We start from the raw sequence: 27,386 nt of genomic DNA on the forward strand, positions 1-27,386 counted from the left end.
CGGGCACCGCGGCGCACACGGAACAGCAGTGGGCAGGAGACGGCAGCGAGCGGGTACGGCCGCGCAGCCCCGCCCGCCCTCACCTGCCCGAGGCGGGGCTGCCGCGGGGGCAGGGCCGGCCCGAGCGCCGCTGCCCCGGGGCTCCGCCGGCGGCTCATGCGCAGCCGCCCGGGATGGCGGAGGAGATGGCGACGCGGGTGCTGCCGCTGCCCAGGCAGCAGTCCTTCGGCCCGCCCACCGTCCCCAACCCCTTCATCCATCCGCGCCGCTTCGGCGCCACCGACAAGCTGTTGGTAAGGCTGGCGGGTCGGGCGGGCCGGGCCGCTGGGAACGGGCTGGGGCTGCCCCGAGCTGGGATGCACATCAGAGCGGATGGAGCGCGGCGGGGCGGGCACGGTATCACCGGCCGTGCTGGCATCCCTTGCCGTGCTGGCACTCCCGGCCGTGCTGTCGCCCCTGGCTGTGTGTGCTGTCACTCTTGGCTGTGCTGTGCTGTCACCCCTGGCTGTGTGCTGGCACCCTTCGATATGCCGTGCTGTGCTGGCATCTCCGACCGTGCCGTGCCGTGCTATCACCCCCGGCCGCGCTGGCACCCCTGGATGTGCCGTGCCGTGCTGTGCCGGGACCCCCGGCCGTGCTGCCCGGGCGCGGCTTTAAAGCAGCGGTGCGCTCCGGGCTCCGCACCCGCGCGGGGCTGTCCTCAGTACGGTGCGGGGCTCACTGGTGGCTCTGAGCAGCCTCCGCTCCAAGAGGATGGCAGGGCCATCCCGGTTTGAACCTCCCGCCCAGCACCGCCGGTACCCCGAGCCCCGAGGGGACGGCACCAGCCCTGACACTGTCACACATCCCACATCTACAGCTCCTGGCTTGGCCAGGAACACGCATCGGGTAAGAATACTTCCTTCCCCTGTACGGCATAGTTTGCTTCCTGATCAAGTCTAGAGATAGAGAGCAGATCCTGAAGAAGTTATGTAAGCAGTCAAAGAGCCACAATGTGGTCAGCGTAAAAAAAGTCATTGTTTTTTGAAATTAAGTTCTTCAGGCCAACACTCTTCAGAGTCCACAAACATGTTTGCTCGACACACACCAAGGCAATGGACTTAAAACTTTTAACACAAGATTTGTAGAATTTTGAAAACATTTGCATAGTCATTGCTGATAACACATAATTCCTAGAGGAAAAAAAAGAGTCCGTTTCAAAAATTAAATACTATCCATCAATCTATTATATGATGCCTCAGCTCTAGAATGAAGATGATAATTTCTCTCTGATATGAAAAGCTAAAAGAGAAAATAACTTTTTCCAGTCATCCTGTTTCAGAGGCTTAGCTCACTTTATGTTGATTTGGGGCTGGGGTGGACAGTGTTAATCTCTTGGTTCCTTATAGCAAGGTGCACAGTAGAGAAAGATAATCCAGATTCCACTGGGTTACTCACTGGCATCACTGCGCGAATTGAATTAGGCTTTGAGCTGAATTCTATCCCACTATGGCTTGTGCACAAGCACACACAAGACTTACAGGGTACTCATACTATTAACAAAGCTAAAAACAGTATTTCTGGGCTTTAATTTTTAAAAACCTTCTGTGAAAATTAGCTGATGAACCAAACATGAACTGACATATCAATGAGGACATTAGTGTGTAGGTGAAATTACAGCATTTTCTGCTGATCCTTATAACTATCTGAGCCTGACATACAACTAAATATTTTATGTTTTATATAGCTCTTCAAGTTATAAACAATGTTTGCCCTGAAGGTAACTGGGTGGAGGAAATCTGAGAAACCTGGAAAACAATTTCAAATCCTTTTATCTGTTCTGTTTTACTAGCAGCCTGGAACACATTTCAAGTGCATCTGAATCAGTAGCTTTAGGCATGAACCCTGAGGTAGGGAAACCAGTATCTTAATGAGGTTCCAGAAATGGACAGCTTTCCATGCTGGCTGTTCTTTCTAGAGGATGCACAGATTACTTTCAAAAGCTTGCATTTTTAAGCTACAGTTACCATGTTAGCTATAGTAAATATATTCTACTTTTTTTCCTTCAGGAGTTAGGGATGAAAAACATGATTATGTCTTAAAGCAAGATACATTCTATACGGAACTCCATAATGCACCTGGAAGGAAAAGCACCTGGCTAAGAGGGCCTAGTGCTAGTGAGCTTAGGAGCAAAACTGTAGTAGTCATAGAATTGTGAAGCAGAAAAACACAAGAAAGAGAACATTCTCATATTGTGGGTTGCTCCCTTCTGTTCTTTCCTCCCTATATTTCGTATTGACTGCTCTGTCCTGTGAACGTCTGCTCCCCTCTTGCTCAACGTCAGTCAGACCAGCTGGGAGTCAGTGCCTCACCAGAGGTGTTCCTATAAACTCCAAAAAAGGGAAGTGTCCCTTCTCCTTCCATTTATGTCAAGTGTAATGTTTCTCAATTCTTGCACGTTAAAGCATAGTTTTGTTTTATCCTCTCTATTCACTACTAGTGCTTTAACATGTACCAATAAAAACATACAATTTCAAAACCCTCTGGGAGCCCAAAACAGGATTTCCATATGCTGGTGAATTCCTTGAATGTAAAGGCTGCTCTGTGCCAATGAACAGTGTTTGAAAGTGAGACAGGCTAGCTGTTTACACTTCAGTCAGCTTCATATGTAAAAACAGGCTGGAGTGAGAAGATTTTACAATGTCTTGCTAGTCCCTGTATTGTTGATAGTTTACCAGCCAATGACACTTGTGTCATTCTTCAGAAAGTGCAAAGCAAGGATCAGTTGTGCTGTTAAACATCAACATGTGCCAAACAAGATTTTAAAACAGAAAGTACACAGGTGATTCAAGTACACAGAAACTGGAGTGGGTCTGATCCTACTTAGTAGTTACTAAACTTTGTATTTTCTTCTGTATGTTTTTCTCCTGTACATTCTCTTTTCTAGCCTACCTTGACCTTTCTCTTTTCTGTCCTTTTCTTACCCTACTCTGTAGCTGATGAAGCAGAAACCAACTCTGCCTCATTACACAGTGACCTAGAAAGCCAATAACTTGCATCAGCAAATCAGTACCACCTGTGCATCTGCCTAAAATAGATTAATGAATTTATTAAAGTTTTGAGGTAGGGATTGTTTTGCTTTTGCTATTGCATCCTTTATTTTTCATAGTAGGCCAGTGCATATATATTCTTTTTTTCATAAAGAAAAATGTTACTTTAATTCAAAACACACAGATTTATGCTGCCCATTTTGGATAACTGAATGCAGATGAAATGTTGAAGTGGGACTACAGATCATAGTACAAGAGGATGCATACAGAGAAAAAAGACATATCTAATTTTGGGAGACAAGGAAGGAGTCTTGGTTGCTTTAACTTCCTATCTAACTTTTTCAAATTTGCCACAACTGGCACCAGAGCCAGTGGGAGCAATAGATCTCCAGGGTCAAACCTGTCATGGCCAGCTACTGAACCCATTTTGTGATCCAGAGCTGTCCTTTTCCTGTTGTCCATGGAGTTATGGTTAAAATTCTTTAGCTAGTTATATATAACTTATATAAAAGAAGGAAATAATCATAACTTAATGTTCAGATCTCTCCTGGAAACACATTATGTGGCAGTGCTTGCCACATAACATCACCACAGTGTACCTGCTTCTCATGCCTACACTGTGTATCCACTGTCATGTTTGGTCTGTTGTCACTGTGCCTGTGGTAACACAGAACTGAATCCTGAAGGCCCCAAATTCATCTTAGTGCTCATCAGTGTCAGAGGGTTTAGAGCCAGATGGCAAAGCCTCAATGACACATTCTCATACGAGCTGTGAGGGCCTTTTAGAAACATAGCCCAAATAAATTTTTAAAAAATCACTATTACAATTCTGCTTGGGTTTGTTTTGTTGTGCATATTAGGTTTTGTGCATATATTTTTATGCAAGCTGGTTCTCATCAGTGAGTGGCAGCTGAGCTGGATTAGGTGCCAAAGGGAGTTGAACCCTTTACCAGGAATGCTTGGCTATGACTTGCACCTGCTAACACAGTTCCTGCCTCCCAGACCTGGGCTTGCTCAATCTGCACAGTGATGTGTTAAACCTTAAAGGCCAACCATCAGGATGTAGTTTCTAACCTAATGTGCTGGGGTAAAACAATTAAGAATTTCTTCCTACCCTGCCCTGTACCACAGCTTCCTGTGGTACAATATTGTGCCAGTACACCTATTTCCTGGATCATGAAAAAATGCAAGATAAACATTCCTTTGAGGGGGCTGGGGATGATATTTGAGGATTATTTGCAACCAGGGCAACTGAAAACTCGATTTTGCTTGTCTCAGCTGGGGGAAATGATGTTGTGCTGTGTGTACACAGCTTCCAGAAGTAGTAGTATCACTTGCAGCAATATTGTGACTCAACACAAGAGTTGTCATTTGAAAGGGCAAGAGTCCCGTTGAGTCATCTTAACAATCCCACTTGACTCCTAGACAGGCAGCTGGTGACAGAAGGCTCTGTGGTGGAGAGATGTGTCAGCTGGGCAGGCTCATGGGAGCTGGTTGTATGCTGCAGACTGGGACCAAATATAAACTAGAGCCAGCAAAGTTTGTTTACCCTCTGTGTCTAAAAACATCCAAGCCAAAAATTTAAACAGATATTCCAGTTCTACCTAAAACAGGAACTCAAACGTGAAAGTGAAACACCATAAATGACTTCCCATAAGAACACTGGAATCTTTATTGCTTTCCTTACTAAATCATGTAGCAATAATGTCAGTATTGTAAAATCCCTGTAAAGTAACTACATAGATAGTAGTGTCATTCCTGTTGATACTATTTCTTCAGATTTTTTTCCCTCTCTTTTTCCAGACTGTTCTCCAGGGAATTATTTTGCTACCCCTCCGTGCCACATGCCTCATACTCATTTTACTGCTAGCATGGCTGTTTGCATCAATTGCAACTTTCTGGCAGCCTGGAAGAGGATCTGTGCCACTGAAAGGATGGAGAAGGTAAAAAATGACCAATATTTGTGAAAACAGCCTTTTTTTTTTTAATAACACAAATCCAGGGTCTACAGCATTTTCCCTCTCACTCCTTCTTTTGATTAAAGAAAGTGACATCTTAGTTTTACCCATTTAGATAAAGCAACTTTTTAATGAGTATATTTTACAACAATAGAGGAGATTTTTCAAACACATAGATTTTCAGTTGTCGAGGCTAAAAAGAAATCTGTATAAAAATCTGTATAGACTGTAAGCCAGGACTTTTTTTTTAGCAATACTAATAGGAATATTTGAGAAAAGAAACTCATTAAGAAATAAAAGTATTTGGTTCATTACATAAGGCGAGTTTCTGTGTAGCCTTTCTAATTTCTACTATGCAATGATTCTATGACAAAATTAGCCTTGACAGCTCCTCTCTTAGCTGCATTGCCCTTGAAGTGGTATTTTACAGCACCTTCTGTGGGTTCTGGGTTTCAGTCACAACTTCTGACCTCAGAGTAATGAAGTTCTCCTCTAGCTGCGATGCATTGCAGCTGCAGGAGGAGACTCAGGAAGTTAATTCTAACAAGTCCAGGAGGTTACGTAAAGTCCCATGAAAGGAACATGTCCCATACAGTGGGAACATGTCCCATTACGGGAACACTGTCACGTAACCATACTTGTTTAAAACAGGTGATAAAAGACTAGCATCAGTTACCTAAATTCTTGAAAAAGGACACTGAATCTGCTAATTACTCCCCTCACAAGTGTTATACTACAGTACCATGAAATGTGGCAAGAGAAATAGTGTAGCTGGGGAGGAGGGTTTCACAAGGTGGTACATTTCCTTATCTTTCATCAGGAAAATGTGGTGTTCCCTTTCCAACTTCCCCTTTAGCCCCACATGCTCCTGGCTACCCTGTGTCAGGCCCTGATGCTGGTTAGAGCTGGGAAATCTGTTATGGGCTTTTCTATTAAAGTACATGAGAAATACTGCCTGTAAGATGGATGATATTTTTGTGTTTCTGTTACCAGGAGGATGATCCGGACAGCCCTCTCAGGCCTCACTCGTACAGCGTACTTCATAATGGGTTTCCAAGTTAAAGTCAAAGGGAAAGTAGCGAGTGTACAAGAAGCCCCAATCTTTGTTGCAGCTCCTCATTCAAGCTTTTTTGATGCCATTATTTGTACCCTAACTGGAATGCCATCAATAGTGTCTCGAGCAGAGAACCTGTCCACTCCAGTATTTGGCAGTAAGTATTTATAGGGAGGAAAAAAAGAAAAAATAGTTAAAAGTCAGCAACTTGACATTAGGCCAAAAATTTTATCTCTTAAAGTGATTTAGGGGCAGACTTTAAAGTCCTTAGGTTCCAAAGATACAGAGAAATTATTTCCAGTGAAACTCCCATGACATGTTATCTTTCTGAATTAGTGAAAATGTCTAGAAGTAACCTGTTTTTTTCCAGATACAAAATATAATATCACTTTAAACTTTGCTTTATACTGAAAGCATGTTTTGCAACTGCTCAGGCTAGAAGCTTTTTCATTAATTCTCCCTGTTGGTAGCTCAAGAAATCTGTTTGACTGCTGCCTTTTAACAGTGTGGCCCATAAATGTAGAACACAGATTAGTGAAGGTTATTTCAAAACATATCCAAACTACAGCAGCCTGGAAAATACCACATTTATAAGTTTCAACTTGAAGGCACTGTTATGGATTTTTTTAATGGGAGCAAGACCAGGAAGGAATAAAAGAGGAGTTACTCAAAAAGGAAATGCAGAGAATGGAAACGATCAGATGACTCATGCTTCTATTATTTTCTCCTCCTTTTGGCACAGAAAGAATCTCCACTTGCATTATTACTGGAATCAGCTGTAGGCTTTCTGATGGCTATACAGTAACCCAGAACTAAACTCAGTAGGCAAGATAGCAGACTACCTTTGTAGGAAATAAACTAACAAGTAATATGTGGATTTTAGCTTAAAAGCACAGGATTGGGACATAGAAAATAATTCTTCACCAGATTTCTCATCACATTTCAATAGGTCCATACATTCTGATCCAGACTTCTGATTAAATGAGAATTTTTTTATCTTTAATTTACACAGAAGCTGGGCATGCTTTGTAACTGAAAAAAAGAAAGCTCAGACTACTTGTTGGGTGCAGTCTGCTTGGGTTGGGCCTGAGTGTGGCGCCTGAGTAGAGATCCAGTCAGGTCACTCTTGGAATTGTGTGGAAATGCTCAGTGAAAATAAACAGCAATATTATCAGAATGTGTTTGGGTGACTTGCACACAGCTGTACTTGTTGTAAAGCTCCTCAGCTGATAGTGTAGGTATGTCTTCTGTGCCTTATTTCCCATTCTGCAGAATAAGGAGAATAATAATAATACTTTTATCAGTTTAGTCTGAAAGTTGTTTATGTGGTGTCTGTCATCTAGTACAAGGATAACAAGTTTTTGCCACAAGGAAGCCTTGAAGTCGTGTGTTTTCTCAGCACTAGTGTAAGATAATTTTTTTTAATCTCTTTCACAGCAATTTTAAGTTCCCTTCAGCCTGTAGCAGTTTCTCGTCAGGACCCTGATTCACGGAAGAACACAGTTGCTGAGATAACTAAACGGGCATCATCCCAGGGCCAATGGCCACAGGTAATAAATACACTACTTTTCTTCTGTCATGTGTTCATATTTCCTATTTATTGTGCATCACAATATCACGTGTGTGCAGCTGAATATGATTCAGTTGATGGACTCATGTGTTCATATTTCCTATTTATTGTGCATCACAATATCACGTGTGTGCAGCTGAATATGATTCTGTTGATGGACAGAGATAAAGTCAGCTCTCAGGTGTATGACTGGTTTTAGAAAGGAAGAGGCTGGTGCCCCCTTGAAGAGTTTTTGTCATGACAAATGGGTCAGTTAAAATCCAACCAGGAACAATTGCTGTTGCAGTTGCAGATCCTCTTGACTTTCTCTTTTCCCTATTCAAGTCTAAACATGCTGTCTTCAGCACAGCAGATGACTTGCATTGGAGAGTCAGTAGAGAAGGTAGCTCCTGGGTGAGAAGTGAGGTTGTAAAGCTGTGCTCACAGCAGTCAGGGGCTGAGCAGCTGATGAGATGGGTAACCCAGACTGTCCAAGCTCCAGCACAAACAGTAATTAAGCTCAAAACAAACATCAGTTTCTCACACAGAGAATAGCTGAGGTGAAGCTCAGTTTGCTCTTTAGGTTAAAAATGGCTGAACTCAAGATTTTTAGATTGATCTGAATTGTAAAAAGATTTTAGCATGGAAGGAATAGTTACTGCTTCTGCACAGTGGTCATTCCTGAGCAGCTAGACCTGTTGTCTACTGCTCTACTTTCTGAACAGTGTCTAGAAATGGAGACCAACACTTGCCAGGTTTTTGTAATGGCATAATTTAGACATTTCATAAGCTTTCTATTATGTAGGCTACTTTATTTTGACTCATAAATGTATTTTTATAAGCTGCTGTAAATACTGTTAGAGCCTCCATTGTATTTTTCAATTTGTCAATTATACAAAGGGTTTTAAATGTCAAAGCTAGGAAGGCTTTTTTTTAATGCTGTGCTTACAAACTGCACTGATGCTTAGAATTTGCTAAACTGTTATGGATGAATGCCCTGGTGGATTTAATCTCTGCTGAAAGCAGCATGGGGAGGAAAGGGAAATTGGCTCTACACCAGTGCTGCATTTGGGATAAAACTTAGGATGTATTATGGTGTAAGTAGTCTATGAGTAGTCATATAATCTGAGAATCTGCAAGACTGAGTCAGCAGGACAACTGAGAGTGTCACTGGGTGATTCCTAGTCCTGTGCCCTGGCCACACCTTCCTCCTATTCTTTTTTTTTTCTTTTTCTTCAGAAACTTGACCACAAGGTGATGTCTGCTTTATCATCCTCAGAGTGCATGGGCTGCATTCTCTTAGCATGATAGAAAAGAAAAAGCTGGATTCCCTCTTCCCTCCTATTAAAACTCAAACACAACAGGCTGGGCAGCACTTGTGCATATTAATAGCACAACGTTCTGATTAGTGCTTCTCCAACCTGGTAACAAAGCAAGAAGGAAGAAGGGAATAATTACTTACTCTTTGGTCAGTCATTAACCTGTTTTCTGGGGATTATGACATATGCTAAGCAGAAACATACCCATATTTATGTCCATAGCCCCAGTGAAGAATTTCTGATTATGGAATGCGTAGAGGACTAACTGTGAAATGATGTGTGCGGCTCTCTCTGTCACACCTTAGAACAGTCTATGGCTCTTGGATGTGACCTATTGAGGCCCTTTCACGTCTAGCCTTGGACCTGTTCAGTCAGACTGAAGTGGGAGCACACCTTGAACTTTCTCAATCCAGACCAGTTTTTGTGCTGAGGTGTTTATATAAATGCTGTTTATGAATCTGTGAAAATGAAAAATACAAAGCTTACTCATGTTGCACAGGGGACTGGGTTCAGGGTGTCACACTGCAGCTTGCAGTGCACCTAATGTGGTATCATTCATACGCTTAATTCAGAAACCTGGGTGTTGGTGTGTGTGAGTCATTCAGGTTCAGAGGCTGCTGTGGTGTGGAATGCCCCCAGAGCTCTGCCTCATAGACACACATACTTTCTCTGCCTTTTGCTGCTGCTGCTCAAGCTGACATCCCATAACAGCTGGATTCTCACTCATATTCTTGGCATCTGTGCCTGTAAATGCTCAAATACCTCATGCACTTCCTGTCAGCCCAGTTCAATTAAGCAGCTGCTGGCAGAGGAGCAATTCTCCTATCATTACCAACACTAAAATTTCAAGTGAAACACTTTAAGCCTTTTGCACCATATTTCTGTACTGATAAATGCCTTTCCCCAGAACTTCTCTACAAAGCCTTCCAAATCAAGAGGGACCAGATTAATAATGTTGTGAACATCCTTCACTTGTCTGTTCTTTTCTTTTTGAAACAGTGATGATATTCGTGTGATACAGTACAACAGGTCACAGAGCTTGCATAAAGTCAGCCTGTGCATGACAGATACCGAAGTGTAATCTTTTCCTGAAGTATGTGAATCTGTATCTCTCTCTCTCTGTTTAAATCCAAGATACTGATTTTCCCAGAAGGCACCTGCACAAACCGATCTTGCTTGATCACATTTAAACAAGGTGAGAGATTTTATTTCATTGTTGTTGGAAAATAGTGTGATATTAATTTGGTAGGTGTAGTAAGTACTGTACTTCTGCAGGTACATCATCCACAACAGCACTCCAGTAATCCCTTATATTATTAAAGTTTCAGTGGCACTAAACCCCCTCTCATATACCAGTCAGCTTATTTTTCTGATTTGTGCTATTGTATAGGATGCAAAATATCTGTGACATCTGTGGTTAGTTGGCTGGGGCTTTTTCTGGGTACAGTTTTCATCTAATTTATTTACCCAGAAACATAACTGTCATTATTATGAGATGAATGTTTGGAGTTACTTATGATGTTCTTTTATCTCAGCTAACTGTTGTGCCATCTTAGATTCCTGTAAATTTTGCCATGCAAGATGTAGCAACCAAGTTATGAAATTTCTTTGCCTAGTGCTTAGCAAGCCAGAGCAATAGATTATTTGTAACACAGAAAGGTACATGATGGCATCAGATCATTGGATTGTTGTGCTGCACTTCAATCAGAATCATGTTGCTCTCCTTTCTTGACTGCTTGTGTAGCAAAGTTACAAAACCACTGCTGTGTGCTCAGATCGATAGCACTTACAAAGATGATCAAAACAGAGAAGGATTCAGGAAATGCTAAACACTTTGTGAACATCTAATCCTTTGAAATTAATGCCAGTCAGTGAGGAGGTAATACACAGAAAACGAGTTTGAACAATTTCAGGAATCTTAGACTGCTTTCACCTTGAAATGGAGCTTAACCCTTTTCTGTCCTGACCTCTTGCTAGCTGTGCTACTGATCTAAAACAAAAAAGCCTGAACAAAAATCAAATCAATCAACAACCAAAAAAAAAATCTCATTCTCTTTGCCTTTTTAAAAACATCTCCTTCTAGATACCATGTCTGAAATGAATCACTTAAGACTCCCAATTGCTGTACTAAGCTTAGTCATAACAATCGGTTCTAATTTGTGACTGCAGGTGCCTTTGTTGCACGAGTCCCTGTACAACCTGTGTTACTCCGATACCCCAACAAACTGGTAAGCAGAACATTCTTCTGTCACTATCCAGTAATACAGAACTCAAAATCCTGACTTAAATGGTACCTAGATAAATACTGTTAATTTTCACTGAAGAATATATTGTCCTGAGCTTTAGCACTGGATTGCTTCTGAGAGTGGCCAGGCTTCCCAAGTGTCACTGTGGTATAGTTGCTATGCTGACTGTGAAAAACTTACTGCTGGGCTTCTTAGCTGAAGTAAAAGGGAAGACAGGGATGTATTGCAGGGGAAGTTGAAACTTCCTGCAATGCCACAGAGGCTGTACTTCAAAGACTAAAATGGACACAACTTCCTTACTGGTCATCATTTTTTTTTAAGCTCATGATACTCTTGCTGCAAAGGGACTTGCAAAGTTTCTGAGCAAAAGCAAAGCTGAGCCCTGCACATCCAACACCCCTCCTTCAGGCATCTCAGGAGGGCAGCTTTGCAGATGTTCTTTTCATGCAACATTCCTTGTGTGGCTCTGCTTCACTGACATGTGTAAGTCTAGGACTTTTTTAACTTCTTTTTATTTATCTGGTCATCCAACCAATCCAGAAAAGACCAAACTTTTAATTCCTAATGTTTTTTAGGGTTAAAAACATGATTATTGTTATTTACAAAGATTCTCATATATAATCTTTTTATACAAATGAATTTCAAAAGTGAACCACTTAAGGGGATCGGTATCACATTTCACTGATAGGATTTAGGGTTTTGCCAGTATACATTGTAAAAATTATGTATAAAAAGTTTTAAAGTGAGGGATGAAAAGGAAACAGAAAAAAGCAAAGAAAAAGGATGACAGATTATGCAGTGTCCTTTAAAAACTAAATCAGACATAATTCTGAGAGTGCCTTTCTAAAGGAATTGGTAAAATTCACTGGAAAAGTCTTACTAGTTTTTTGTTTCCCTACTTCTGTTGTTTGGATCAGAGTGGATGATTTGCAGTATCTGAGTAACTATATAAATGTTATTCCCAATTGTTGATAAAAGTCTGCCATGCTGATTTCCAAATTTTTAAGGCAAGGAATCTTATTTGCCATAACACCTTTATTTATTTTCACTACAGGACTATAAAACCATCATCCGCTTTTACTGCACTTGTGCCTGTTTTAAATTGTAACTTATCTGCTCTCTAACTTGCAGCTGGTTCTGTCATACATTTCTGTGTTTTATTTTTTCCTTAGGATACTGTGACCTGGACATGGCAGGGCTATTCATGGTAAGTTGTTTAATCCTACTGAAAATTGCATACAGAACTTCTGCCCCCACTGCTAAACAGTCTGCCAAACAGATTCCACTAAGCCAAGACACATGTTCTTATAGATGTGTTTTTATGAGGGGGAAATACTTGGAGATAATGCTGTCATGCAGTAGATTTCATATCTGAATGGCTAGGGAAAGGGTTTGCAAAGGAAGGCATTATTTCCAGCTCTGCCACCCTTTTTTTTAAATCAAAGAAGCTCTGAAAGCTTAAAATCCAGTATGTTCCCCTCTTACAGAGAGGGAGCCCTGGCCACAGAGTTGTACAGAATGGTTAATGTGCGTGACAGCACATGGCAAGTTCCCTGCTCAGTGAGCAAGCAGCAGGTACATTCAGAAGCTCTGTAGAAAAAATGTCAAAAAACACTTTTCAGAGAACTTCACTGCTTAAAGACCTCTCCCAATATTGGCTTCCTTTTTTCTGTCCTTTAAGGAGTTTCATCTACTGACATGCAAATGCTTTGGTTTTAAATACGTAAAATGTGTTTTTCTTCCTCTTTGCCTGCAGTAAAGTGCTGTGCTTACTGACAATGTGTCAGCTCTTCACAAGAGTAGAGGTTGAGGTAAGAATTGGAAATATTTTTGTACTAAGATTCAGCAAGCTGGGAATTTCTGCTTTAATGTCAATGAATCATTCACATTATTAGTCACTCTAGTGAACAATAAACAAATGTCTTAGAAATGAGAACAAGAATCACAAAGTGTAATAAATTTAATTTGTTGTCCATGTGCATGTATAGACATCATAATAATCTGATGAGTTTCTAAGAGAAAACTGTCAGAAATTATTTATTTTTAAAGCATTGTAAAATCATTGTTAATTATCACCACATAAATTTTACAGATGTTAAAACAGAGAATTAGAACACATTCTAAAACGTTTTTAAAAATTGCAGCTTTCCCAGAAACATTTGTCCCCAAAGTTAAACTGATTTCTTGGCATGTATGTGAAAGTCTTTCAGTTTCTAAACAGAGAGGGGGCAGATTTTCCTGCAGAAGGAGGGAATGGAATCTGACTACTCCTTTTAGAAATGGACATTTCTGTTGCTGTCCCATACTGTGAAAAAGTAGCTTCTCCACTCCCAGCAGACTTGCACTGCCTCTACCTGCTGTGTATGAGCAGTGATGGAGTCCTGTAGTCCAGGGGTATGTGTGTTTCTGTGTTTAGTGAAACAGACTGTGGATATTGAAAATTAAACGGTGAGTTTTAGGGCTGCAGAAGATTCAGCATTTAGCAAATTCTGTAAGAAGAGAGACTAGGTCAAAAGCAGAGCAGAAAAGTATTTTTGCTACTTAAAGAGCTGTGAAGAATCTTTCTTACAGGACTCCAATGTGACAGGGAAGGTTTGCTTCCTACTCCTCAGCAGATAAGCAGCTGGGTGTGTGTGAGGCCATGCCACCACAGGGTGTCAAGAAACCAAATTCTTCCTCCCCAGCTGTGGTTTCTGGCAAACAGGTTTTATGAATAATTGTAGGTGGGTTTTTTGAAGGTGATGAAGGTGTGTTTAACCTGCCAGAAATTTATGTTGCTCTCTGAGCCAGACCTCAGCCTCAGGTGATGTCATGACCACTTTCAAGATTGTGACCTATAGTTGCACAGATAAACTTAGAGGTATGTCTTGATCTCACCCAGTGATGACAGAGTTTTCTGTGTGTCTGCCTTGTGCCTGTGCCTTCTCAATTTAAGAGTTATGTGACTTCTGAAAGGGAGTTGTAATAAGCAGGAACCTATGTCAGACCTTGAACAGAGCTGGCAACTACTTGCAGAAGGAATGAAATCTCAAGCATTCGTGTGAACCGCTGGAATCCTGCTTTCCTTACAGGGGAGACAACTTACAACTATAAACAGAAAATTGTTATGGCTATTTGACAGATAACCAATTCCATAAACTTACTGGTTTTAATCAGGAAGAGGCAGCATTCCTTAAAAACAAACATTAAAAGGCTGTTTAAATGGACTGCGTTTATATGGGACAGTTACCACTATATTAGTGCACCACCAGCAACTTCAATATTGACACATAACTGGCAGTTGTGTCTTCCAGTAAACCATGAGCAACAACTTACATTGGAATTCCTGTATTCTCAGAATTAAGGGCGAGACTGCAGGGAGGGGAGCAGCAGAACTCAGCTAAATGATAACTCTATCTGAAAAAAAGTCCCAGCAACAGAGGTGTGAGCAGACACTTTAGACTGATGTGGAAGAGCAAAATACTACACACAACACACTGCTTTGCAAACAGATGCTGCTCCACACCTCAATAGGTTATTTTAGTGAAAAGGTACTTGAACTTCTTACACATTAATATTGAATAAATCGTCAACAGTAAACGTGTTGCCATTTAGATATTTGGGATGTTTTCTAGGTGTGGGAGGACAGAGGGTGGTTGGGTTTTTTACTCTCTGCTTGGAGTTCCAAAATTTTACAGTATTGCATCCATTTAATGCACTCCTTACAACTCAGAACTATGATTCCTTAACGTTTTTGTCATGGAGGATAAAAGTAGAGGAAACTTATCAGTCACATGCTGACAGATCAAATTAACAGGTATGAGGTGGGACTGCAGTGTGTCTTTAAAAATATTAAAACTCTCACATACATTGTTGCAGTACATAACATCCCTTTGAAAAGGGGTGTCCAGTATTTCAAACTCACATTCTTGCCTGTGCAGCATTTAATTTTCTAACAAAGTAGACATTTATTACACTTTACTACTTTTGGAGGTTGATTTTTCATATTAAAGAAGCTTCTACTCTCACTTGTGTGGTGAGGGCAAAGGAGCCAGAGCTGTTTCTAAGGCGGCTGAGACCTCTAGTGCCCAGTTCCTTCATTGCATGACTAATTTTTTTCCTCCTGTTTTTCCCCAAACAATAATAAGTTGTTCATGCTGCTAATAAAATAGTGACTACTGAACTCATTGGATAACTCATCCGTTTCAGTTTCTGCCTGTTCATGTTCCCACTGAGGAAGAAAAGAATGATCCCATTCTTTTTGCCTACAAAGTCCGACAAACCATGGCATCGTAAGTAATCAGTCATCAATAAAATCTTTGAGAACTGTTCTTTTATAGCCAGAAATTCCATCGTAGCCATAAAGTACAATTTGTTCAAGTCCCAGGTACTACATATGTAGGAATTGCTCTAGATTTTCCCTAAGAGGTGTCAAATTCTTGTACTAGAAAACCCTGATTGTTTTTACATGGAGTGTAAAGGAGGTTGTCTTACCTTGGAACATAGTATGTTCAATTCACAGAAAACTGGAATAAATTGCTCTCTTTTTGCTTGGCAAGAGTAAGTGGGTGGTTTGTTCTCCAAGATTTCTGGGCTGCATTTACAAGATTGTAAACTGTAAAACATCATGACGTTGCCCTAATGTAGTTTCACAGTGTAGTTTCACAGTTCTACAAAATGCTGTGTATTGCTTTGTCCTGCTTGCAGCAGCAAGAATGAATTATCATTCGTTTTTCATATAGAGAAGAGAAAGAGTTGACAAAAAGTAATTTTCATGTAAGAAATTGATTTTTCTTTTTCCTTAATTTTATTCCAGTGCTTTGAATGTGCCAGTCACTGATCACACTTTTGAAGATTGCAGACTGATGATTTCAGCAGGACAGCTGACTTTACCCATGGAAGCTGGGCTGGTAGAGTTCACGAAAATTAGCAAGAAACTCAAGTAAGGGAAGTTTAGCTGTTGGTAGCATAATTACTGTAGTGCTGCAGGTGTCAATGGCCATATACAAAAGGATAAATTACCTGACAACTGACTTGGCCACGTGTAATGTATTTATGAATACAACTTACATGCATAAATTACATGGAAATCAGAGATGAGGAAAATCCCAGCAAGTACTGATCCCAGGTTATATCTGTGGGCAGTGTTCCAAGAGGTAAAATGCATTTTTCTAATTTTTATAGAATTAGCTCAGTAAAGGGTGAGAGAGGTAGAGCAGTACCTTTTTTAGGCACTTGATGGTAATGTTGGTGTAAATTTAAATTGCATTAGTGGAGAGGCACTGTCAGTGTGTGGCAGGAAGTAAAAAAGCCTTTCCAGCCTGAGGTTTCAGCCACTGACTTATGTTCTTAGTTGCACTGTGCAGCCACATGTCACTAGTGGTGACAACATTTTCTGATTGGATACAGTGGAATTTGAGGGCTAAACCACATAACCATACAGTAACTCCATCAAATAACCTGGCATGGCTGTGGTCAGTTCTGAAGTGTGTGTGCAGTGAATCTTGACTTACTATTTATGTGCTAAATATCCATTTATAGAACTCTGTCTGAACAGTTACATGGCGATACCAATTATTCTTACTCAGGTGCAGTGGGGTATTTCTGCAGAGATCAGATACTTCTGAGGCTATAGTGATACTGGTATTTGGGTTGAGTTTGCTGACAGAGCTGAGCTCTGCTCCTTCTGTTAAGGAAATACCCTAGAGCATGATGCAGCAAAATAATGCTTTGCCTGAATTTATGGTAATGAAAAATTCTCTACTAGAGTAGCTTAGTAATTGAACAGATGATTCTAGGTCTGGGAAGTTACTCTATGGAAGTCTGACATACCCAAGCATAGAATTGCCTGCTTTTAATATTAATAACTGGGGGGATTAGTCCTTAATCGCTGAATTAATATAAAATATCCAGACTGAAGTACAGCATTAGAAATGCTGTTTGGCAGTTTTTTGTCTTTGAACTCTGGAATCACTGTTAGTGAAATTTCATCTGAGAACTGCTGTATAGAAATACCTCCTCTCCCTCATGTTTGCATAGCCTAAAATGGAATCATGTCAGAGAGCAGCTGGATACTTTTGCTGCTATTGCAAGTGCTTCCAAAGGGGGAAGAATTGGAATTGAGGAGTTTGCAGAGCACTTGAAGCTGCCTGTTTCAGATGTCCTCAGAGAGCTGTTTCTACTCTTTGACAGGGTGAGTAGTTGGTTAACTATTGACAATATTTTGTTAACTTGTTGACAATATTTTATTAGAAATCACATCCCAAAAGGATATTTAATTCATTCTGTCCAGCTTAGTAAATGCTTCTTGGTTATCAGTTCCTGTAGGCAAGTCAGGTGACTCGGTTTCCTTCATAAGTTTTGATGGAAAAACAATGGTCGGTTTGTATCCTGGGGGATGGCAGCTGTCTCTTGGACCAAGTTGCCGCCTCATATCAGACAATAATCTTCATGCTGGTAATGGCTGAATATTTCCTTTTGCCTCGCCTAGGTTTTGCACTTACGTGCACTCTGACAGTTTAATTAACTGATGTAGTTGTAAGTAAATTTAGGGCAGAATGAAGCTAATCTGAGTGTTATCTAGAGCACTAGTGTTTATGCTGTGTTTGTGAAGAGTGCTGTTAAGAGTTTACAGGGAATCCTCTTGCCTATCTCCAGCCATAAGGATGGCAGTGCATTAATATGATGATCGTTTAGACTTTCCCTCATAGTCAGTGCTGATCTCTCCCATTTTCTATTTCTCTCTGAGAGTGACAAAGACTTGTCTGTGGATACCCTTCTGACTATACTAGAAGCATCAGTGACTAGAGCATAGCATAGTATTCATCTTGGAGGCATCCAGCATGTGTTGCAGTGCAAGCAGCATATTGTCCTTCAAGTGCTTATGAACTGGAGGTTTCTCTTATTGTAGGAGCTTTCCCAACTCAGCATTGCTCCTGCTGATTAAGTTAGCTTTAGAAGTACACCTGTCCTTGGGAGGTCATTGTGCTGTGCATGCTGATTAAAACCATTTCAGATTTTTTCCAGATCAAAAGTTTTTACAAGCTCTAAAATAGGGAAGAGTCAGATGTATTTCCTGAGTTGCTGGGATGCATTGAAGCACTAGCAGAGCTAGGTACTCATCCTTCCATCATTCTTGCCTCCTCATCTTGGACCATTGTCTCCAGTGGGCATGTAGTCAGAGTCCTGAAGCACAGTACATACATCAGAAACGTGGTGTGGCACCCAGAATAAGTAAGTGCAGTGAAGACCCCTTTCATTTTCCTTATCTAGCACAACAGCACCAGTGACTAGAACTAGCAAAGTAATGCTCAGTTCACTAAAAAATTTTAGGAATAAAAGATTGCAAGAACATACAAGTGCAAAGGTGCATTCATCTTCAAGGAGATCAGCGTAACTGAAGAACAGTCATGCTTATGTAGCAGGGCTCTTCAAATTGCTTCAGGTATGAACACAGGCATTTTGAGACTCGTGTTCTGTGGCTTTCAACTGCATCTCTAAAATGATTCCTCAAATCACAGAAAAAGCTAACCATGCAAAGAAGAAAAGAAGAAATACAGGTGTATCATCACCTGACAGAAACTAGTGAGACCTGCCTGGCAGTCAGAGACATGCACAGACATGGTGCAGTCTAAGCATGCAGATAAGCTGTGTATTTGCCCACACCCCAGTCAGACACAATATAGCTTTGGAGAGTTACAGACGTGCTGGATCTCCCTTCAGAAAATCTTGACAATGTTCCTTGCTAAAGCTTTGCTGAGTGGAGGAAGTGGCAGTAGCCATGGAGGGAACCTTGTACGTGGCCTTGGAGGTCTCCTAACAGGAGGTGGTGGACATGGAGGGAATATTGGAGGACTTGTTGGAGGTCTTGTCAATCTTATCAGTGAAGCAGCAGCTCAATATAATCCAGAGCCACCTCCACCTCCTCGCAATCATTTTACAAATGTGGAAGCTTACGAGAGTGAGGAGATCAGACGATTTCGTCGTCTTTTTGCCCAGCTGGCTGGAGATGATATGGAAGTGTCTGCCACAGAGCTGAGGGACATCCTGAACAAAGTTGTTTCCAGACATCAAGATTTGAAGACTGATGGCTTCAGCTTAGACACATGCCGTAGCATGGTAGCCGTGATGGACTGTGATACGAACGGCAAACTGGGCTTTGAAGAGTTCAAGTATCTGTGGAACAACATCAAGAAATGGCAGTGTGTATACAAGCAGTATGATACTGATCAGTCAGGCACTCTTGGGAGAGCTCAGCTGCCAAACGCCTTGAAGGCTGCAGGGTTCCACCTGAAAGAAGAGCTCTGCCGGCTCATTGTGCGCAGATATGCCGACGAAGACGGCAGCATGGATTTCAACAACTTCATCAGCTGCCTGGTACGGCTGGACAGCATGTTCCGGACCTTCAAGTCCCTGGACCAAGATGGAAGTGGACAGATCAAAGTGACCATTGAAGACTGGCTGCAGCTGACCATGTATTCGTGAAGGCATAGCAGAGAAGAATAAGCTCCATCTGGAAGATACACAAGGAAAACTACAGTCCTGTGCTATAGAACTGTAATCTTTTCCCTGTTCTGAGGCAGATGGAGCTAGAGGTAGATGGCTCAGCTTCAAGTGTTGTGATTCCTCTTGTGCATTCATTAGTCGTTTTTCTGAAGGGTTTGTGTAAGTTGTCAACTGGACAGTTGCATAAGTCTGTCTCAGAAAACTCACTCTAAACTCTAAGGTGAGGGAATATATTGGAGGGATCAAAGTTCAGCTATTTCTTTGTGTAAAGTGGCTTGTATGTGAGTGTAGCTATTATATGAAAAGCTCCTAAATTTGGTGTTGATGTTGCTGTTCTGACTTGTCAGCAGTCACTAAGCTGGAATAAAGGTCTATCTGCCTGAAGGCAATCACTGCTAAAGAGAATTGTGCAGTTATTTCTAACAAGGGGAAAAAAATATTAGGCTTGCACTAACAGTAATGATCAGTAAATTTACGTAATAATTTAATTTCCTTCCTACTTCTGCTTTTCATGGTTGGCTGCTGCAGTAAAACCTGAGTTGTATTATCAGTTCTACCTGCTAGCCAGGCCAAAATTGAAGACTTACTTGAGCCTACTTCTACAATTATTTTCTCCTTCCTACTATTCTATGAAATAGTCTTTTCTCCCTTTCCTTCAAGTCTTAATATAATTATAATGCAAACAACTTAAAATACCACATTTTATATAGAGAAATTTGCTGTAAGATGCAGTCAGCTGGCTCAAATCACCCTCTGGCTATCCAAGTTAAATTTCATCAAGGTCTGTGTCCCACTCTGGCTAGTTTTGCAGTTCTGGATAAGATGTCAACTTTTGAGAAAAAAATATGGAATAACATGAACTGTCAAAGGTACATTTCTTTGAATTAAGGATTATATTGTTGATCAAAACAGCTCTTGCACAAGGCAGATTTTTCAGCAGGTCTCTGCTGCTTTAAATGAAAATTATCTCCAGTGACTCATTGAGAAATACCACACAATACCTGCAGGGCATCTGCATATTAATGGAGTGCTGTAGTTTTGTTTTGTGTGGAAGTTTTGCTAGCTTTAATTTCTAAATCTGGCAGTTGCCCTTAGCATTTAAATAATATTTTCCAGATTATTGGAATGCCCTCCCTGGTCTACTTGAAGAAGCCTTTTCCTTGAAACTTAGGAATAACTTAAAATTTTTGCCCAGGCATTTTTCCTCCTGCACTTTGTTTAATAGCAAGATGAGTAACAGAAAAAGAGTCATATCAGCCCAAGCTGTGATGAAAGAGGTCAATTCCTTCCTGATGGCATTCACCCCCCTCCCAGTTATTCAGTGCAAAAGCACATAATGCCATTTGGGCTCTGACTAATAGAAAAGTGAGCACAAGGTAAAGTGTGATACTCCCAGGTGAGCACCATCCTATCTGTTTTGTTTTCAACTTTCCCTGTCTGACTAGTTAGAACTTGCAAGTAGCAACAGGTGATGAAAATTTTGGAGTTACAGCAATAGCCTCTCCGTGATCACCCTGGATATGAACACAAGAGGTGCATCTGCAGTTCCTCCCCAAATGGTTCAGTTGTTTCTCGCAGCCTTGTAGTGACTCGGGTTTATTTAGCTAAATGTGCATGGCAAGAACACACACACACAATACACATGTGATTTTTCCTGTTGCCTGACACAGTGAAAAAAAAGCATTGATGCAGTAGTACTTTATACTGCATCTGTCTTGCAGTCCTTGTGCAAATCTAAATGGAGGATGCTTGATGACAACACAACTTTCTTTTTTTTCCAAAGTCTAAGATTTACTGTATTATATGACAAAAACAACAAAACCTGTTACCAAAGCATGCTGTAGTGAAAATAGCAGCAGGAAACTAGTTTCCGTAAAGAAAACAAGAGTTGCTTTGATTATTTTATGTAACATAAATACAAATACCTAAATTCTGATGTTCTACTCTGCCTTTAGAGAATTGGAGCTCAGCTCACATGTTGCTTCCTTAAAATATTCTTAGGTGCATATGCTGCAAACACAGCTAGATAGGTGCAGAAAGACAATTGCATGTGCTTTTTTGCTGTGGTGTTACAGAAGCACTGAAGGTTTTCCTGTATTTTGGTTTAACTCCCATCCCTTTTTCCCAGGAACAGCCCCACCATTTCTCCTTACTGAAAATGCCAGAACACTGGGTGTTAGCCAGCGCTGAGGGCTTGCTAAACTCCTCACAACATGATCCTGCAAGCGTAGGAACTTTATTTCCTACTAAAGTGGCTGGAGCTCTGTGTATCAGACTGCACTCAGTTTTTGCACTTTAATGAAAGTAATAATGACCCTTATTTTGTCATTTTTCTTGTCATTTTTCCATGTACACCCACAGCTGTGTTAACTGCTTTCAGAAGTTCTTTTTAATTAGATTATTTTAGTTTACTTCCCAATTCTTTTCCTGTGATACGTATTCTTAACTTCAAAAATAAATTTTTAAAAAATACTCTAATCACATCAAACAATCCCTTGCTAAGAATAGTCTGCAAAACTGTCCAAAAATAATATTCTATGGAACTTTGAACAATTATTTTATGCATGCTTTCTTCAGTTGTTTTAAGAGTTTGTGTTTGTAATGTTACTCTTTAAAGTTAGATCTGTTATCTCTGAGAACTACAATGTAGCCAAATTACTTAAAGTCAATCTCTGCACCACAATGACAGCAAAGATTTGCAAATAAAACTGCATTTATGTGAAGACGTCCTTTTCTAATGATTAAAAACTGTCAAAACTTATATCCCCTAGACACACATGAAAGCAATTTAAAAGTTCATTATCTTATATATACCTTTGCTAAAAAGTGTCCCTGAAATTCAACGTTTTTAAAATTGCAAGATGTTCAAAGCTTGCCTGTCTTCAAAAAAGATTGGTTCAATATAAAGAAAATAACAGTAGTCTATGTAAAAGAGTCCTGCACTGGTTTTGAAGGGTAAATAAAATCGTATCTTAGCAGTTTTAAGTCCTGTCAAATGTATAGCTTGATGATGAAGAGTTAGTACTGAACACATTATTACAAATAATTTGTTAATCAAGAACTATCTTAAAACCTAAATTCCCTGTTTCACAGCAGCCAGGATTTTCAAAGTGCTCTGCAGAGCAGCCTTAGTGTTCTCGCCGGCACATTTCACTGTCCAGCAGCAAAAAACCAAGAACAGGAAGGTTAAGGTTGGTATACTCCAGTGGGCATTAGAAATTGGTAGGAGAGCCAGAAATAGAATCCAGATCTGGCTGTTTGCTACAGATTTACCCAGGAGACCACTCCTCTCTTGTTTGGCTGAAAAAGTTCTGTGCTATTCTCAGACGTAGGGACTCCACTTTTTTAAAAAATGTTTTTCTTCTTGAAACGCACAACACATTATCCACAAAGGGAACTCTGCTTTACCCTGCAGTTTGCTTTTAAAACATTTTTGGTGAATGCCCTTACTGTGAATGTTCCAGATGATGAGCTACTGGTCATCTGTGCTATGCTGTCGTTAACTGCTCTGTGTCCCACCACTCGTTGGCTTTTCCCCAGACAGACGTTTCCCAAAACACTCGAGAAACTTTGTGTGGTGACAGAAACACGACTGACATAAGCATAGATTTCAACAGGCATCTGCCATTTTCCCTATCTGCAAATATAATGGAGCTTACAGAGAATTATTCACAAATCCCATCAAAGCAAAGTTCAAATGTTCTGTTGATGTAGCTTTGTAGTTAACACATTGAAATGTTCATTGAGCTCAAACATGGAATTATCAGAGTGGTTGTTCCAATGAATTCCTTGTCTTTCTGGCTTAAAAGGTAGGACAGTGTATTGGTTTCAAAATAGCCATAGAGCAGTGCATTTGCTTCAAAACAAAGCTTAAAACAGACCAAGTAGATTTGGTTGTCCTTTCACTGGCATATATTTTATTGCTGAAGGTTCAAACTGAAAGCAACGGCCTCAATGTTGCATTGGTCTCTGAGCCTCAGCAAGTTCAAGTGCTCCATGCACTCTTACCTTAAACACATGTATTGCAATTCCTCCTAGAGCCTTCCTGAAGGTAATATAATAAAGAAAAACTTTCAAGTTGTTTGTATGTGTGTGTTTATAAGATAGAAATGGATACCCAGTTTCTACCTATTGAAAATACATATATTGCTACTCCAGCCTTAGTATTACATATTTAATGAGCTGTTAATATTTTTTCCAGGAAGAACAAGTATCTCTGGTGTTATAAACTGTATTAGTGGATGATATGCATTTGATTCACACAACAGCTTTAAAAGTGATTTGCATTATTAACTAACTACTGCCATGCATGTTTTGGTTACAGAATGGAGATGGCACCATTGACTTCAGAGAATATGTAATTGGTTTGTCTGTTCTTTGTAACCCAGCCAACACAGAAGAGACTATTGAGATGGCATTTAAGGTAAGTTCAATTCAGTGTGAATCTACAAATGTGACAAATCAAGACTGACTGTAAGTCTGTTAGCTTTCAAACCATAAGTTTATAGCTTCAATCTGTTATGCAAATGTAAGTAATACTCTTAAACCAATTGACATTTAGAGTGTGAAGGAGAGGGAAAGAATTGCAGGCATCATAGAAAAGGGTTTCAAAAGCCATGTGAAGGCACTAATGAATATGTAACTTGGCAGGCTAACTCCAAAAATGAATCAGCAGCCCAGTTTTTTTGCTTGAGGTTTTTTTCTGCTGTGATTCTTCCATGTCACAATAGATGGAGTAATATCCTCTTGTGGGTCAAGCCTCACTAGAGTCATTGTTCTTAACAAAGAGGAGTAGAAAAAAAAAGTCAAGGAAAAAAATTCAGAACTGGCACATGCAAAATTGAGCTGCATCTAAGAACTGGTGGCCTGTACTGTGGTGTCCTGACAGTACAAGCAGTCAAGGAGCAGTTCCACACCTCAGGTAAAAGCAGGAAAGACATGACCAGGGATACCCAGGCTGTGGATCCTTAACTTTTTTTTTCAATACCTTTTTGACAGCAGGAAACAACTAGTTCAGCTGGTAAAAGCCTGTTCCAGTCTGAAATGGAACTGTGGGTTTCTGTTTGCTACTTGTTTTCTTTGCCACTAAATGTACTTTCTTTTGCCATGGGAAAGTTTGCCTGCAGCAAATACTTAAGAATTATAGCCATCCATCTCTTGGATTTCTCAAGGGGTGATTCATAGCAGATGCTTACTGTCGCTGTGCTGGGAAGGATGGGATGGTCAGGAACCAAAATTCCTTGTTAATTAAAATAATCACATATACCAAAAATTTAGGTATTTTATGGCGGAGCATAAACTATGGCAAGTTTAGTCTGGTAACAGATGTGCCATAACCTAGTGAAAATGAAGCCTAAGATGCTCCAGTCAGTATAGAGTGGCTAAATCCAGTGGACTCTTAGCACAGCTCATGGTGACAATAAACATAAACCTTTGTTTATGTTTTATCAGTTTTGTATTAGTTTTATCACTGAACTAATGCTGTGAGGTTTCTTTATTTTTGCAGAATGTTCAAATCCCAACTATAGTGTACTAATTGTTCTGCTAAAGTGTCTGCTTAGTCTTATTCCAGAGAAAATATCAAATCTTATGCAAGAGAAAGTAGCTGAGATGCAGCAGGTCTCTTCAAATCATATGCATTGTTTACAGATAACCTTGTGAACACTAGAAAGCCAATACAGGTGGCCAGTGTGCACAACAGGTCCATCAGCAAACCAATGCCACAGCATTTCTACCCATTGTGTCTTCTGCAGCTGTTTGACATGGATGACGATGGCACGATAACGGAACACGAGTTTGCTTCTATCATTCAGTCAGCACTGGGAGTGCCTGACCTTGATGTTTCTATTCTCTTTAAAGAAATAGATGCAGATGAAACTGGGAAGTTGTCCTATGGTAAGTTAAACCCTTCTGTAATGCAGAATAATTTCACAGTCATATTTACAGGGAATTTTCTTTTTGTCTTCCCCAAAATTCTCTGATGGTTCTCATGCCTTGTTCCTGTTCAAGCACAGACCTGGATACTTCGTGTGATAGTGCTGAGATTCTTCAAAGGGAACTAACTGGAGATCAGCTTCAGTAAAATAGGCAGACACTGAAATTTTCTTTGATTCTGTTGCTGATCAGTGTTTTTAAATGTTTTTCAGATGAGTTCAAGAACTTTGCATTCAAGCATCCAGAATATGCCACGTTGTTTACTACATACCTAGATCTACAGAGACACCATGTAGACATGTCGGAAGAGCATGACATTGAGTCACACAAAGTCAAACATGGTCCAGTCAGGGGTACAGCCCCTGTCTCAGAAATAACACCAATTGCAAGAAATAAAATCTGTCCTGAAGGCAATGAGGAGGATAGCTCAAGTACCTCTGATAAAAAGGATGACTAAGAAGAGCTCTCGAATTCTGCAGGATTTTTTTTGCTAGCTGTTCATAAACACAATTGATGTAAAACAGAGGTGGAAGTTACAATTTTAAAAACATTTCTTTTTTTACTTTCATATCAGGAGGAGTTATTTCTGTTTGAGTGTAAGAGAAAAACTACTGTTCTGTCCTTAATGTCAGCATCACAATACTGGGAATGTTGTTCAGTGTCTTCCAAGTTCATGCTTCCTTAGTAACAACAGGTGTGCTAAGGGTAAGAGGCTCCAACACTGCAGTGGCCTCTCAGAATAGAGATTGAGGAGTCCTCTTGTCTAAAAACAAGTGGAATTTTTGGTGCTGCTAGATTCCTCTACATCCCCAATATGACTAAAGGGAAAAAAAATTAAGCCAGAGTGTTTTAATTTACAATATCCCCTAGCCTTTCTCAAGTTTCTGAGACACACAAATGAGTTACAGGAAGCTGGGAGTTGAAACTGGTGGTTTTTGGCTGTCCTTAGATTTCCCTTAACTGCTTGTGAACCAGAAAGCCTAAGCTTCTGAACAAGACATGCTGATTCACTGATACTAACAGAAACTACTTTAGGCTTAAAGGCTAGGTAAAGATGGAAATGGCTGCACTTCTAACAGTAGAAAACTAATTAGAATTCCAAGATAGCAGCTCTCAGTCCACGGGAAAATGGAGACAGTGAGACCCAAGAATTAATGGAATATTTCAAAATAAATAGAAAGTTGTTTACAGAAACAACTGTTCAGGATCAGAGTAGGAGAAACATTTCGAACTCCAGCATATTTTTTATTCTAGCAATTATCAAGAGAGGAATGTGACCTTACACTGCAAAACTTAAAAGGCAAATATGCTGTCAAGCCATAGTTCTAGTACTTAGTATCTACTCTAAAATTGTCTCCTAGAAACCATGTTTGCATTACTGTGCCATTACTCAATGTGTTCTTAGGGTTTGATTCAAAACCAAGCTCTTTCTAGTCAATCGTTTGAGTATGTTTTGCCTCAGTCCTCTCTAGTGCACTGGAAATTGGACCTTTACCTTTTTCCATCCTTCATCTGAATGCACTTTATACAGTATTTAAAATATAAAGGTACTTATGCAAATACTTCTAAATAAAAACTTGGAAGGGATGAAATTGCAAGATATTTTCAAATTAAAACTGAGGTGAGCAAAACCAAGAATGTCTACTACCAATAATAACCAGGTTTTCATATGTGAAATGGTAACCTCTGCCTGTAAGTATTATTTACATTGCCTGGCCATAAGCTCATTGCCATGTTTAATCTTTCTCTGTTTATAATTGTGCCTATCCTTATATTTCATGTGCTTAAAATAAACCTATATTTTTTGAAAGAC

The 27,386-nt window shown here is 40.2% G+C and overlaps 2 protein-coding genes across 2 annotated transcripts; both read left to right on the top strand.

Moving 5' to 3' along the window:
• LPCAT2 (lysophosphatidylcholine acyltransferase 2) lies at window positions 1-27,386 on the top strand. Its single transcript, XM_071567494.1, has 14 exons — window positions 1-293; window positions 4,833-4,972; window positions 5,981-6,198; window positions 7,479-7,591; window positions 10,044-10,104; window positions 11,079-11,137; window positions 12,328-12,362; window positions 12,912-12,966; window positions 15,344-15,426; window positions 15,951-16,076; window positions 17,174-17,327; window positions 23,964-24,062; window positions 25,393-25,534; window positions 25,786-27,386. The coding sequence occupies exons 1-14, from the start codon at window positions 174-176 to the stop codon at window positions 26,028-26,030; spliced, it is 1,650 nt and encodes a 549-aa protein (XP_071423595.1). The 5' UTR covers window positions 1-173; the 3' UTR covers window positions 26,031-27,386.
• On the top strand, window positions 18,755-20,044 carry CAPNS2 (calpain small subunit 2). The gene is given in 3 exon segments (XM_071567495.1): window positions 18,755-18,787; window positions 18,789-18,843; window positions 18,846-20,044. Coding segments are annotated over 3 exon segments (861 nt in total). The 3' UTR covers window positions 19,619-20,044.

The sequence above is a fragment of the Pithys albifrons genome, chromosome 12, assembly GCF_047495875.1.
Source record: "Pithys albifrons albifrons isolate INPA30051 chromosome 12, PitAlb_v1, whole genome shotgun sequence".
Lineage (NCBI taxonomy): Eukaryota > Metazoa > Chordata > Aves > Passeriformes > Thamnophilidae > Pithys > Pithys albifrons.